The 13,752-nt window shown below is 37.4% G+C and overlaps 1 protein-coding gene across 1 annotated transcript in view; it reads left to right on the plus strand.

Annotated features, from left to right (window-relative positions):
* BTAF1 (B-TFIID TATA-box binding protein associated factor 1) overlaps positions 1-13,752 on the plus strand; it is a 97,241-nt gene that overhangs the window by 71,125 nt on the left and 12,364 nt on the right. The window contains exons 26-33 of the mRNA XM_044240097.1: positions 6,207-6,359; positions 6,583-6,704; positions 6,796-6,963; positions 8,807-8,884; positions 9,021-9,150; positions 10,323-10,464; positions 10,552-10,682; positions 13,012-13,137. Of these exons, the coding sequence (XP_044096032.1) occupies positions 6,207-6,359; positions 6,583-6,704; positions 6,796-6,963; positions 8,807-8,884; positions 9,021-9,150; positions 10,323-10,464; positions 10,552-10,682; positions 13,012-13,137 (1,050 nt within the window). The remainder of the gene's footprint in view (positions 1-6,206; positions 6,360-6,582; positions 6,705-6,795; positions 6,964-8,806; positions 8,885-9,020; positions 9,151-10,322; positions 10,465-10,551; positions 10,683-13,011; positions 13,138-13,752) is intronic.

The raw sequence follows: 13,752 nt of genomic DNA on the forward strand, positions 1-13,752 counted from the left end.
TATAGCCTAGGGAAATTCATACACATGTAACAAGACCTATCTTTAAGAACATTTATTGTAGCATTATTTATTGTAGTCTAAAACCACTTAAATATTTATTATCGGTGGAGTAGATATGTTTAATTGGATGACAATGGTGATGATACTACAATAGAATGAACAAAATAGAAAAAACAATATTAATCTTAACATAAGATTCTGTTTTTATGATGTTCAAAAATAGGTAAAGGTACATGGGATGCATACTTATGGGATAAAGGCATAAAGAAAAGTAAGAAACAGGTTGCCGTGAAAGTCAATAAAGTGATTACCTCTTGGGGAAAGGAGAGTGGGTTGTCACTGAGAAGGAGCGTGTGGGATCTTCTAGGATTATGACAGGGCTATTTTTATTGACATGGTAATGGTTATAAAGTTGTTTGTTTTATAAAACTGTACATTTATTTATATATTTCTCTGTATGGCTTATTCCACAGTAAAAAGTATTAAAATAACTACTATGACAAAAAGAAATACTAGACTATGGGTGCCTGGGGTGGCTCGGTCAGTTAAGTGTCTGCCTTCGGCTCAGGTCACGATCCCAGAGTACTGGGATTGAGCCCCGCATCAGGCTCCTTGCTCAATAGGGAGTCTGCTTCTCCCCCTGCCCTTCACCCTGCTTGTTCTCTCTCTTCCTCAAGTAAATAAATAAATACTTTTTAAAAAAATACTAGATGACTCTATTGAAAGACACAAGTCATTTCCAGAATAGTTTCCATCTTCTGCTTCCAAGGTGTTACTTGTATTTTTTAATTCTTCGTCCTTGCATTCTCCTCTGTTTGTAAACTAAATTGTTAGTTCCCTTTGGCCCTTTGTCACTTTGGAATCAATGAGTGATAGGAAACCACCATGTGTTCTTTGAGCAATAGAGTAGATGCCGAAAATGGTGTTTTAGGAAAATTAATCTAACAGCTGAAAGCAGTTTAATAGTTATTAGGAAAATCAGTTTAATGGCTGTTTATGGATTAGAATGGAAATACCCCAAACAGTGCCCAGTCCACTGTGAGGTGCTAAAGTCTTTTTTAGAATTTATTTTTAAGTAATCTCCACATCGAACCTGGGGCTTAAACTTATCACACTGAGATCAAGAGTTGCACATTCCTGGGACGCCTGGGTGGCGCAGTTGGTTGGACGACTGCCTTTGGCTCAGGGCGTGATCCTGGAGTCCCGGGATCGAGTCCCACATCAGGCTCCCAGCTCCATGGGGAGTCTGCTTCGCTCTCTGACCTTCTCCTCGCTCATGCTCTCTCTCACTGTTTCTCTCTCAAATAAATAAATAAAATCTTTAAAAAAAAAAAAAAAAAAAAAAGAGTTGCACATTCCTTCAACTGAGCCAGTTGGGCATAGGAGTCTTTTTTTCTTTTCTTTTCCTTTTTTTTTTTTTTTTAAGATTATTTATTTATTTATTTGTCATAGAGAGAGAAGCAAGAGCAAGCACAGGCAGACAGAGTGGCAGGCAGAGGCAGAGGGAGAAGCAGGCTCCCCGCCAAGCAAGGAGCCCAATGTGGGACTCGATCCCAGGACGCTGGGGTCATGACCTGAGCCGAAGGCAGCCGCTTAACCAACTGAGCCACCCAGGCGTCCCTCTTTTCTTTTTTTTAAAGGCAGGGGGGACTAACAATATTTGGTAGCAGATTGGCAAAGTAAAGAGACTTTGACCTTTAGAGATTGAGAAAAGATTAGTAAAATTGTCTTTGATGTCAGAATTAAAAGAATGTGATCTGTATTTTACTTTTGGCCATGACCAAAACACAGGGACCAGGGCACCTGACAGACTCAGTTGGTGGAACATGCCGCTCTTGATCTTAGAGTTGTAAGTTCAAGTCCCATGTTGGGTGTACAGATTACTTAAAGATAAGATCTGCAAAAGAAAATAGAAAAACCAAATTTATCTTCCTATCTTAACTAGAAGACTAAACAAAATGAATTAAAAAGTGGTTTTCAGGTATTAAACAACAGGCAACAGAGGACAGTGATTCATGAGAGAAGAGAAACAAATGAAGTCGGGCGCCTGGGTGACTCAGTTGTTAAGTGTCTGCCTTTGGCTCAGGTCATGATCCCAGAGTCCTGGGATCGAGCCCCACATCGGGCTTCCTGCTGGGCAGGGAGCCTCTTCTCCCTCTCCCACTCCCCTTGCTTGTGTTCCTTCTCTCTCTGTGTCTCTCTCTGTCAAATTAATGAATTAAATCTTAAAAAGAAAAGAAAAGAAACAAATGAAGTGTCCTAGCTTGCTGCCTGGAGTGAGTTTCCAAGCCGTAGGATAGGGAAGTGAAACCTAAACAGAGCCTCAAAAGCATTACCAAGTTGAATGGTCAAGAGTTCAGAGTGTAGGTAGGACAAGATGGTTAGAATTTGAAAGGCAGAGTACCCAAGAGTAGTACCTACATGGAGAAGAAGCTCCAAAAGTCCACACTAGGGTTGAGTACTCATCTGGGCATATTTATGTTTGAGACTAGAAGAAAAGGATGTTTGAAAGGCATAGTTGGAACAATTCCCAGAGCTCACAAAGGGCTAGGAATAGTTTGTGTTTCCATCAGGCTGAATCAGAAGACCTTCCACCATTTAGAGCATTAACGACAGTCTTTAGAAGTGTATTTCCTGTGTAGTGGGATCAAATGAGCCCTTCGCAAAATGCTTATTTGGACCTACCTTAACAAAGCTTTAAAATAAACCTCAAAAGGAGGATTTAAATGATTTCAAGTAACTTAAACTGTATCCTAGAAAATAACTCCGATATTAAAACCAAAAAATCCAGCACCCAAGAACGTAAATGATGTTTGGCACCCACCAAAAAATGACCAAGTAAGAAAATATATCCAATAACCATCAGAAAGGTCAGTCAATAGAAACAAATGACCCAGAGAATAGAAATAGTAGACAAGGACATTAAAATATACCCCATGTGTTCAAGAAGTAGAGGAAAGCATGAATGTAATGAAGAAAGTAAAAGATAAAAGGACAAACCAAATTGAACTTCTTTTTTTCTTTTTAAGATTTTATTTACTTATTTTACAGACAGAGATCACAAGTAGGCAGAGAGGCAGGTGGGGCAGTGGGTGGGGGAAGCAGGCTCCTCACTGAGCAGAGAGCCCAATGCGAGACTCGATTCCAGGACCCTGGGATTATGACCTGAGCCGAAGGCAGAGGCTTTAACCCACTGAGCCACCCAGGTGCCCCCAAATTGAACTATTTAATGAAAAAATGTAATTATAAATAAAAACACTGGATGGGATGGATAGCAGATTAGATATGCAAAAGAAAAGATTACTGAGTTTGGGGACGCCTGGGTGGCTCAGTTGGTTGGACGACTGCCTTCGGCTCAGGGCGTGATCCTGGAGTCCCGGGATCGAGTCCCACATCAGGCTCCCAGCTCCATGGGGAGTCTGCTTCGCTCTCTGACCTTCTTCTCGCTCATGCTCTCTCTCACTGTCTCTCTCTCTCAAATAAATAAATAAAATCTTAAAAAAAAAAAAAAGATTACTGAGTTTGAAGATGTAGCAGTAGGAACAAGAATATCATGCAGGTATATTTATGTTCTATTGTATCTTGATTTCCTCTTTTACATCTTCATAGGAAGAATGTGTACTTTCTGAAATACACACTGAGAAGGATTCAGGGAATATCAACCAGTGATTTTGACAGAAGCTTTAATTCCCTGCACTATTAATAACTGTTGCTGATTTTACAGGAATTGGAATGAGGATGATACTCAAACAAGAACGATTCCTGGCACGGAGTAGCATTTATGACTCTTGGGCTTAGGGTTTTGTTGTTAGGAAATGGACCTCGTTATACGGCCTTATAGCTGGTTGTCACCTATTAAAAAAATTCCCTGAAGACAGATGTTTGAAAATTTTGTTACTTCTTTAAGAAGCACTGTGCTCATTTTGATGATTATCATTGTGCTATTGCTCTTAGATGTGCGAAAGTGTTAGTTTCTATCTTACTACATAGAGTTGTTAATTCCAAAACCTTTTGAAAAATATAAGGAAGCTATTTTTAAGACTCAGTGTACATACTTTTTTTTCTCTGATACTGTTTCTCATATTATATGGAATATATATTTTAATTGACTTTAATTGAATTGTTTCCAGAATTTTACATTTCTTTCTCCACCGCCCCCCCTCAGGATTTTGCATTTCTTAACTTCAGAGACACCACAGGGCAGTAGTTCTCAAACTTTTTTTTCTGAGGATCTCATTACATTCTTAAAATCAAAGACCCCAAAGAGCTTTTATTGTATTTTCTGTAATAGAAATTAAAACTGAGAAATGTAAAAAAGATTTATTAATTCATTTAATAAACCCATTAGATGTTACCATCGGTAGCATTTTTAAATGAAAAATAACTTTTTTCTAAAATGAAAATAAGTGAGAAGAGTGAAATTGTTTGATATGTTTGCCCTAATAATAGATAACTTGATTCTCGTATTTGGGCATTCACTCTGTTGCAAAAATGTTTCTTGGGTTGAGGGTATATGAAGAAAGTCAAGCCTCAGAGATAGGTAGTTGAAAAAGTGAGCAGTATTTTGACAGCCTTTTCAAATAATTGTGGATGTTCTTTTATCTGATAGCATACCAAAACTCAAAAGGAGAAAGCTTATTAAATTTATGTGCAGTGTGGAATCTAAAATCCTATCAATGACTATAAAATCTATGTTAAAATTTATTGGTTTATCTTAGACTTTTCAGTAGCTCTTTTACCCATACATGTTTTTTTAAACATAAGCATTGGTCATTTGGAAAACAGTAGTTCACTGAGTTATGTAAGTCTTTTAAAGTTGGTATATTTCATCCTAAAATAGCAAAAAATCCGATTCATAGTATCACCAACAGAAATTCTTTTTTAAGTATTGGGAAGTTTATACATAAATTCAGGTTCACAATGCTGTTTCTTTTGGAAGATTGAATTTTATGACTAACAACAAATCACGTTGTTTTCCTTGAAGTGACAGATTCATTTTTGAGAAAATGTTGGCCCAGTAGCCAAGTCAGAATAATTGTAGTTTGTCAGTCCATTCAAGTAAAATTCTGTTCAATGAAAAATGGCTCAGTCAGATCACTGTTTAAACAGTCTCACAAGTGTTTTTCCTCAGCATATTGTATTTTGATAAACAGCAAAAGTGCTTTATAGGAACTTCACGTTTTGTTGCACAGAATGTTAAGATGGGCATTCAAGGGTTGAGGTCTAATAAAATCATTTTTACTGCTTTAAGGACATTGTTAAGTGAAACTGGCTTTAAAAAAAGAAATGCTGGTGCATGGCTGTAACACAGTGCCTTGATTCATTCTGAGATATAAGCAGTTTTGCCCACCATCACTTTTGTGGCATCAGTGTAAATGTCAACACAGTGAAAAAAGCAAACAATGTCTTTCATTTATTTCTTTGATTATGAAATAGTTTTGACCTCAGTGACCCTTTGAAAAAGTCTTGGGGATCCTGAGGGGTCGGTAGAATACATTTTGAGAACTGATACCCTTGGGGGATCATAACACTAAAATTGAGAAGCTCTAAGGTGCCTCGTTAGCGCAGTAGGTAGCGCGTCAGTCTCATAAAATTGAGAAGCTCTAGTATCAGCATTGTATTTAAAATAAGTTACAGGATTCTATCTGCCTCTTTATCAAGTAATGCCTGGTGTGGGAAAAAAGTTGTAACTGTTCTTTAAAAAGACCTCAGATGTGTTTATTTAGTAGTCCCATAACACTTTTTTTTTTAAGATTTTATTTATTTATTTGACAGATATCACAAGTAGGCAGAGAAAGAAGGAGAAGCAGGCTCCCTGCTGAGCAGAGAGCCTGATGTGGGGCTCGATCCCAGGACCCTGAAATCATGACCTTAGCTGAAGGCAGAGGCTTATTAACCCACTGAGCCACCCAGGTGCCCCCCCCATGGCACTTTTAATACCGTCAAATTTAAACTCTATTGTCCAGTCTTTAAAAGTATTTATTCTTTATTATTGGGGCACACTTCCTCCGCACCCCCATGTGCTCTCTCACACGTTCTCTCAAATAAAATCTTTTAAAAATATTTACTTCTTGTTATTGCTATTTTTGAATTATTTTTTTCTCTACATTTATATTTTAGTAAGATTTGAAATTATCCATAATCTTGAGTATGAAAAAATTAACTGTGGTAAATAGTTTTAATACTCTTTAAAAAAATCACTTCAGGCAGGCATTCCAGACCCTCCAAATATGTCAGAAGAACTGATCCAATTGAAAGCCAAGGAGCGACACTTTTTGGAGCAATTATTAGATGGGAAAAAATTAGAAAATTACAAAATACCAGTACCAATCAATGCTGAACTCAGAAAATATCAACAGGTAAAGTTTTATTCTTATAAATAGTGATTATCCCTTTCAATGTATTTTGAAGTTTATAAAATTGACTTAGTAAAAGGTTGTATTTAGTGTCTTATACCCATTTATTATTTCTCTTTTGCCTATAAAAATAAAGATTTTTGGTCTGTACATACATGTTTTACAAGAAAAAAATTTTTATGTTCTGTTCATATTTCTAATTTTCCTCTTTCTCCCAACCTTTCAGGATGGTGTGAACTGGTTAGCATTTCTTAATAAGTATAAACTTCATGGAATTCTGTGTGATGACATGGGCTTAGGAAAAACTTTACAATCCATCTGCATTCTTGCAGGAGATCACTGTCACAGGTAATTTAAAATACTATTTTTTAAAAGGAGCTTTCAGATGCTAAGAAATGTAAACAAGCCAGTTAATTCCTTATGTTCTATTGTTGTAAAGGGCCCAGGAATATGCAAGATCAAAATTGGCAGAATGTATGCCACTTCCTTCCTTGGTGGTTTGTCCACCAACATTAACAGGTCACTGGGTGGATGAAGTAGGTAAATTTTGCTCCAAAGAATATCTCAATCCATTACACTATACTGGACCTCCTACTGAAAGAATAAGGTAAGAACTGTACAACAAAAAATGTTTAATCTTTTGCTTGAGATCTTTAAGATAAAATTTATTTTTTTTAAAGATTTTTTTTTTTTTTTTAAGATTTTATTTATTTGTCAGAGAGAGGGAGAGAGGGCGAGCACAGGCAGACAGAGAGGCAGGCAGAGGGAGAAACAGGCTCCCTGCTGAGCAAGGAGCCCGATGTGGGACTCGATCCCAGGATGCTGGGATCATGACCTGAGCTGAAGTCAGCTGCCTAACCAACTGAGCCACCCAGGCATCCCCTAGGATAAAATTTATTAAAAATTCTAGTTTTTTTAGTTGTCAGAAACTTTCTTAATTTAAGAAAGATGAATATACATTATAAAATCAGTGAGACTCATCAAAGTTTAAGGACTTAAGCCATTGTTAACAGTCAATTGGGCTTTTAAGTATTTGACCTAGGAACTCTGCCCTTCTTGGGAGTCTTGTGATCATAGCATAGCTTTCTCTAAGAGCTCCCTAATCCCCAAAATGCTTTGCTTCATAGTGACTGCTCTGGCTGCCTTGATACCATAGCATTGCTAGAGTTCTGTTAGCTTTACCCTTTCTCTCTTAAACTAGTACATCCTTTATGTTCCTAAATACAAATTTTGAAGAGCAGAATTTCATTGATTTCAGTTCATCTTTTAAAGCATGGAGAATCATAGGTTGCTGATTAGTCCATAGATTTGCTGTGTCTCTGTATCTGTAAGAGCATTTATTAGCCGGGCATTATTCTTAGTAGTTTCAAATTTATGTAAAATTATGTATTATGTATTTGTACAATCACCATATGAGGTATGGTTATTATTTTTGTTCCCAGTTTACAGATAAAAGTCTAAAAAAGACATGGGGCCTGGGTCCAAGGTCTTACAACTAATTTAATGGGCAGAGTGAGGATTTGAACACAGGCAAGTCATCAGCTTGCACTTTTAAAAGAATTTACTGTAGTGTCTGTCAGAACTTATTAAAAGTATAGAAGCTCAAACTAGCTTAAATAAGAAATTCATTAATTTACTAAACTGAGAATTTCAGGGTGAATTATTGCTTCAGGCACATCTAGATTGCTCTCATTTTCTCTTCCTCCCCATTCACAGCTTGTTTTATTGGTCTCTGCTGTTGATGGATAAGATGACCATACTTAGGGGCGCCTGGGTGGCTCAGTAGGTTGAGCGTCCGACTCTTGATCTCTCAGGTCTTGATCTTCAGGTTGTGAGTTCAAGCCCTGTGTTGGGCTCCGTGCCAGGCATGGAGCCTACTATTTAAAAAAAAAAAAAAAAATGACCATAGATAGTCTTAGAACCACATTCTTCTGGCTTGGCAGCTGTAGTAAACAGAAATCTTCTCTCTCCCATCATGATTATATCAATACTGGAAATGACTGACAGGCCTTGTTTGGGTCATGCTCCCAAACCAGTCTTTGTGGTCAGGGGATAAAATATTGTGAATGGCTCAACCTGATTTAGTGCTTTATCTCTTTGGTGATTATGGGCACACGTGGCTTCCCCTCATCCTCCAGCACAACGTGGAGTTTGGAAGGAATAGTGCCTTTAAGGAAGAAATGTTAGCAAATAAAGTGTCCACCACAGTTTGAATCAGGTACCAATCTCTTTTCTAGCTAGACTGAGTTAGGCTAACAGGACCAAGTCAAAAGAAGAATGGTCTTCAAGTGGCAAGGTCATGGATGTAGAACAAGCACAAAGGAATGTTGGGCTCAGTAGGCATATTGAAAACACCCTGGAAGATGGTAGCAGTAGCATCCACTTCAAAGTTATATTATGGACTTTGCAGGTTCCTTGCTTCCGATTAATTTATTTCTTTTTAAATACAGGTTACAGCATCAAGTAAAAAGACACAATCTGATAGTGGCTTCATATGATGTTGTGAGGAATGACATAGATTTCTTTAGGTAAGAATTAAAATTTTTTTGTTTAGAAAAACAGTATCAAATTTAAAGAGTTAATATTTTCCTGCCTGAAAGTCTCTTCGTATAGCTCTTGCCATATACTAAAAGACACTATATTTTTTTGCTTATTCTCCCTTAGAAATATTAAATTTAACTACTGTATTCTTGATGAAGGCCATGTCATCAAAAATGGAAAAACAAAATTGTCAAAAGCAGTAAAACAACTGACTGCTAATTATAGGATTATTCTTTCTGGAACACCAATCCAGGTAGTTATTTATTGTGCTGTCTCTGTATGTATTTGCCATGTGGAAAGAAGGCTTGATTTGACATTTGGCAGTGAATTAAAGAAGTATTTTCCTTTTCTTTTCATTTTTTTTTTAAGTTTATAGGAATGATAGCTTCCAGTAATTGCATTTTGTAATGGTTCATTTGGTACGTAACAGTATCTGAGCAAACTGGGTTTTAAAAGCAATATGAAGGGATGCCTCGGTGGCTCAGTTGGTTAAGTATCTGACTCCTGGTGTCCACTTAGGTCATGACCTCAGGGTCATGATGCTTGTGCACGCTCACTCTTTCTCTCTCAAATCTTTTTAAGATTTTATTTATTTGAGGGGCGCCTCGATGGCTCAGTCTTTGAGTGTCTGCCTTCAGCTCAGGTCATGATCCCAGGGTCCTGAGATTGAGCCCCGCATCGGGCTCCAGCTCCTGCTTGGTGGGAAGCCTGCTTCTCCCTCTCCATCTCCCTGCCCTGGTTGTGTCTTCCCCACCCCACTCTCTCTCTGTTAATAAATAAAATCTTAAAAGATTTCCTTATTCAAGAGAGAGAGCACAAGCAGGGGGAGGGGCAGAGGGAGAAGCAGACACCATACTAAAGCTCCACATGGTACCTTAGGATCCACACATATTGGGAATGCATCTAAAATGGAAAAGTGCTGATTTTTTTTCCTTTTTTTAAAATGAAACTTCAGCAGTAGAATTGGAAGGAAACTGTGCCTGTTTCATGGCCCTTGAGTACTGGCTAGACTTGACCTATAACGAAATTCTTCTAGGTTTTCCTTAAATTGTGATGTCAGCCAAGTTCTTTAAATTTTGCTGTTAATTTTAGTGTCAAAGATAAAAGATTCAGAAACATTCATCTTTCTGCTCTTCTCTTTATTACCTGATATATGCCACCAGTAGAATTTAAACACCATGGACCAAGGCTTATTTTGGTGGAAGAGGCTTGAAAATTCCACCCAGTAGAATAGAATATTTTCACCAAGGATACTGATGTGAATTTTACATATTAAAATACAGACTTACACAATATATATAAAAATGTGATTGATTACCCCTCATCTATGTCATCATAAATGGGCTTTCATTAATGTTCCATTTTTCAAGTGTAAGGAAATAATCCCAGTACAAAAGATAACTGACATTCCTTTCTTATATTCAGAACAATGTTTTGGAGCTGTGGTCATTATTTGACTTCCTCATGCCAGGATTTTTGGGGACTGAACGCCAGTTTGCTGCTCGATATGGTAAACCTATATTAGCAAGTAGGGATGCTCGAAGCTCTAGTCGCGAACAAGAAGCAGGTATGAAAAAGATATAATTCTATACCACGCAAGTGACTTTATCTTATTCCTAACTCTTTTGAAGCCGTTTTCTCTTACTGTTAAAAGGTGTTCTTGCGATGGATGCACTGCATCGCCAAGTCCTGCCTTTTCTTTTGAGAAGAATGAAAGAAGATGTTTTGCAGGATCTTCCACCCAAAATTATTCAAGACTACTACTGTACTCTCAGTCCTCTCCAGGTTAGAAATCTGGTGATTGTGGTTGGTGGTGGTATGTTTATTAGGAGAATGCTTTGAATAAGCCATGCAAGTATTAAAATAAAGGGGATTAGACTTTGGTTTTATCACTCAAATCTAGCTTCTACTTTCATAGACTTTAGGAAGATTCTGTTCCAAACATATAGAGATAGCACCTGAATGAATCTGTTTTGACATGTGGATATACATTTGAATATATGCATTTTGAATATGGCATCAAAATAAAAGCCAGTATTGTAGTTGCTTTCTTACATGTTGAATTAATTGGAAAAGTTGCAAGGTTAAATTGTTAAAGAAATGAGTGAATATTTATAAGGGCCAAAAATCTACTGTAATGTCATTATATTTTCACAACAGCATTATAGGAATTACCAGTCTCCATTTTTGCAAATAAGGAAAGGGGAGATCAGAAACATTAAGTAACTTGCTCAAGGTTATATAGCTAATAAATATCAGGGCTGAGTTTCAAACCTGGGAAGTGGACCACATCCCTTTAAAAGTACTTCTGCATTGCCAATAAATTTTTGCAATAAGACTTGGCTTTTGTACAGTTCTGATTTTATACAGAGACCATTACCAAAGGAATTTATTTTTTTTTCAAAGGAATTTTTTGTATGCCTTTCCTTGTGTAGTATTTTGTGAGGGGAAACTATCCCTTGTCTTAATAAGACATGGCCTATAGTCAGAATTTTCTGTTTTTTAACTTCAGGTTCTAGGTTAGTATGGCATCCATTCATCCATTTCAGTATTATGTGTTGATTTAGTATAATAAAATGAATAAAAGATACACAGACACACTCAGAAACTTGAGTTCTTTCCTATCTATACAACTTGAGTTTAGAGCTTAGCAGAACACTAATCTAGATGCTTAGATCTCTTATGACCATTTCTATTATCTACCTCATTTGTTTTGCCTCCATTCCTCATCTGTAAAAATGGGATTGGTATTTCTTGAATATTTTAGGAGCAATGAGATGAAGACTTTTTGAAGTAAGTACAATAAAGGAAAGGTGCCGTATGAAAAAAATTCATGGCAGGGGCACTTGGTCTGCTCTTTCAGTAGAGCATGCAACTCTTGATCTCAGAGTTGTGCCCCACGTTGGGTGTAGAGATTACTTAAAAATAAAATCTTAAAAAAAAAAAATCCATGGTATGATGGTGGTATAAAACACATTTAAGTAGCCTGAAGAAGAGGAGTTGGGAGGGAAGTGACATTTGGCTTTATTTAGCATTCATGGGTTTTTATACTCTGATTTCTGTTTCTTGGCACTTCCCTTTCATAGTGTTTTATAGCATGTACAAGGCAGGAACCCAGACCCCAAGGTAATGTTTCAACGTTCATGAGTTCTCCTTTTAGGTAGCAGTAGTATTCTCTTTTACCTTTTTTTTTTTTTTAAAGATTTTATTTATTTCTCTGACAGAGAGAGACACGCAGTGAGAGAGGGAACACAAGCGAGGGCAGAAGGAGAGGGAGAAGCAGGCTTCCCGCTGAGCAGGGAGCCCGATGCGGGGCTGGATCCCAGGATCCAGGGACCATGACCTGAGCTGAAGGCAGACGCTTAACAACTGAGCCACTCAGGCGCCCCTCTCCTTTTACCTTTTTAAAAAAGTTTTATTTATTTCAAAAGTAATCTCTGTACCCTGCCTGGGCCTCAAACTTACAATTCTGAGATCAAGAGTCACATGTTCAACTAACTGAGCCAGCCAGGCACCCCAGCAGTAGTATTCATTTAAAACTTGGGTCTTTTGGAATGTACTTACAGGGCACCACATACCTTAGAGAAAGTTTTCTCACTTGTAGGGGTTCAGGTTCTCTTTTATTGGTAATGTATTTGTCTTCCTCAACAGAGTGGAAATACTGAGTCTAGGACTGTTTGACTAGTTTTTAATATTTTAGCAGCCAAGCTTAAAGTGTTATACTTATTTTCTAAATGTAATTTTTTAAAAAAAGATTTTATTTATTTGACAGACAGAGATCACAAGTAGGCAGAGAGGCAGGCAGAGAGAGAGGAGGAAGCAGGCTCCCTGCTGAGCAGAGAGCCCGATGCAGGGCTTGATCCCAGGACCCTGGGATCATGACCTGAGCCAAAGGCAGAGGCTTAGCCCTCTGAGCCACCCAGGCGCCCTTCTAAATGTAATTTTAAAGGAATTTACCAAGATGCAGTGGGTAATTTGTAATCAGGAGTAAAGCATAGATATCATACTTTAATGAGGACTGGTCTGAATCACTGCTCTTATTGGCATTTGCTAGCTATGTTTTGAACAGTTGAAAATAAATATACTTACTGCTTTTGGGGGTACAATTTTACAGGTTCAGCTCTATGAGGATTTTGCTAAGTCTCGTGCCAAGTGTGATGTTGATGAAACAGTTTCTTCAGCTGCACTTTCCGAAGAAACTGAAAAACCAAAGCTTAAAGCTACAGGCCATGTATTCCAGGTAGAGATTATAGTCTTTTTTAATTCTTAAAGAATCATGTTCTTCAGTACAGCAGTTTTTACATGGAATACTGAGTATAGATTTATTTACATTTTTTCAATACTGTGTATACATTCTTGAAAATAAAAGTACTAATTTATTTTCATAATTAGAAATAAGTAATTTAATATTAAAATTATACAAAATGCTGGAACTGGAGATTATGCTAAGTAAGTCAAGCAGAGAAAGTCAATTATCGGATGGTTTCACTTATTTGTGAAACAAGGAATAGCACGAAGGACATTAGGAGAAGGAAGGGGAAAATGAAGAGTGGGAAATCAGAAGGGGAGACAAATCATGAGAGACTATGGAGTCTGGGAAACAAACTGAAGGTTTTAGAGATGGAGGGGTGTGGGGGGATGGGTTAGCCTGAGGGGGATGCATATTAAGGAGGGGGCACGCATTGCGTGGAACACTGGGTGTTACATGCAAGCAGTGAATCATGGAACACTACATTAGAAACTAATGATATACTGCATAGTGACTAACATAAAAAAATGAATAAAATTATACAAAATGCAATATATTTTTGTATATTACATGAAAAGAGTTTTTAGAGATTCTATTGCTTTACAT

The sequence above is a fragment of the Neovison vison genome, chromosome 2, assembly GCF_020171115.1.
Source record: "Neovison vison isolate M4711 chromosome 2, ASM_NN_V1, whole genome shotgun sequence".
Lineage (NCBI taxonomy): Eukaryota > Metazoa > Chordata > Mammalia > Carnivora > Mustelidae > Neogale > Neogale vison.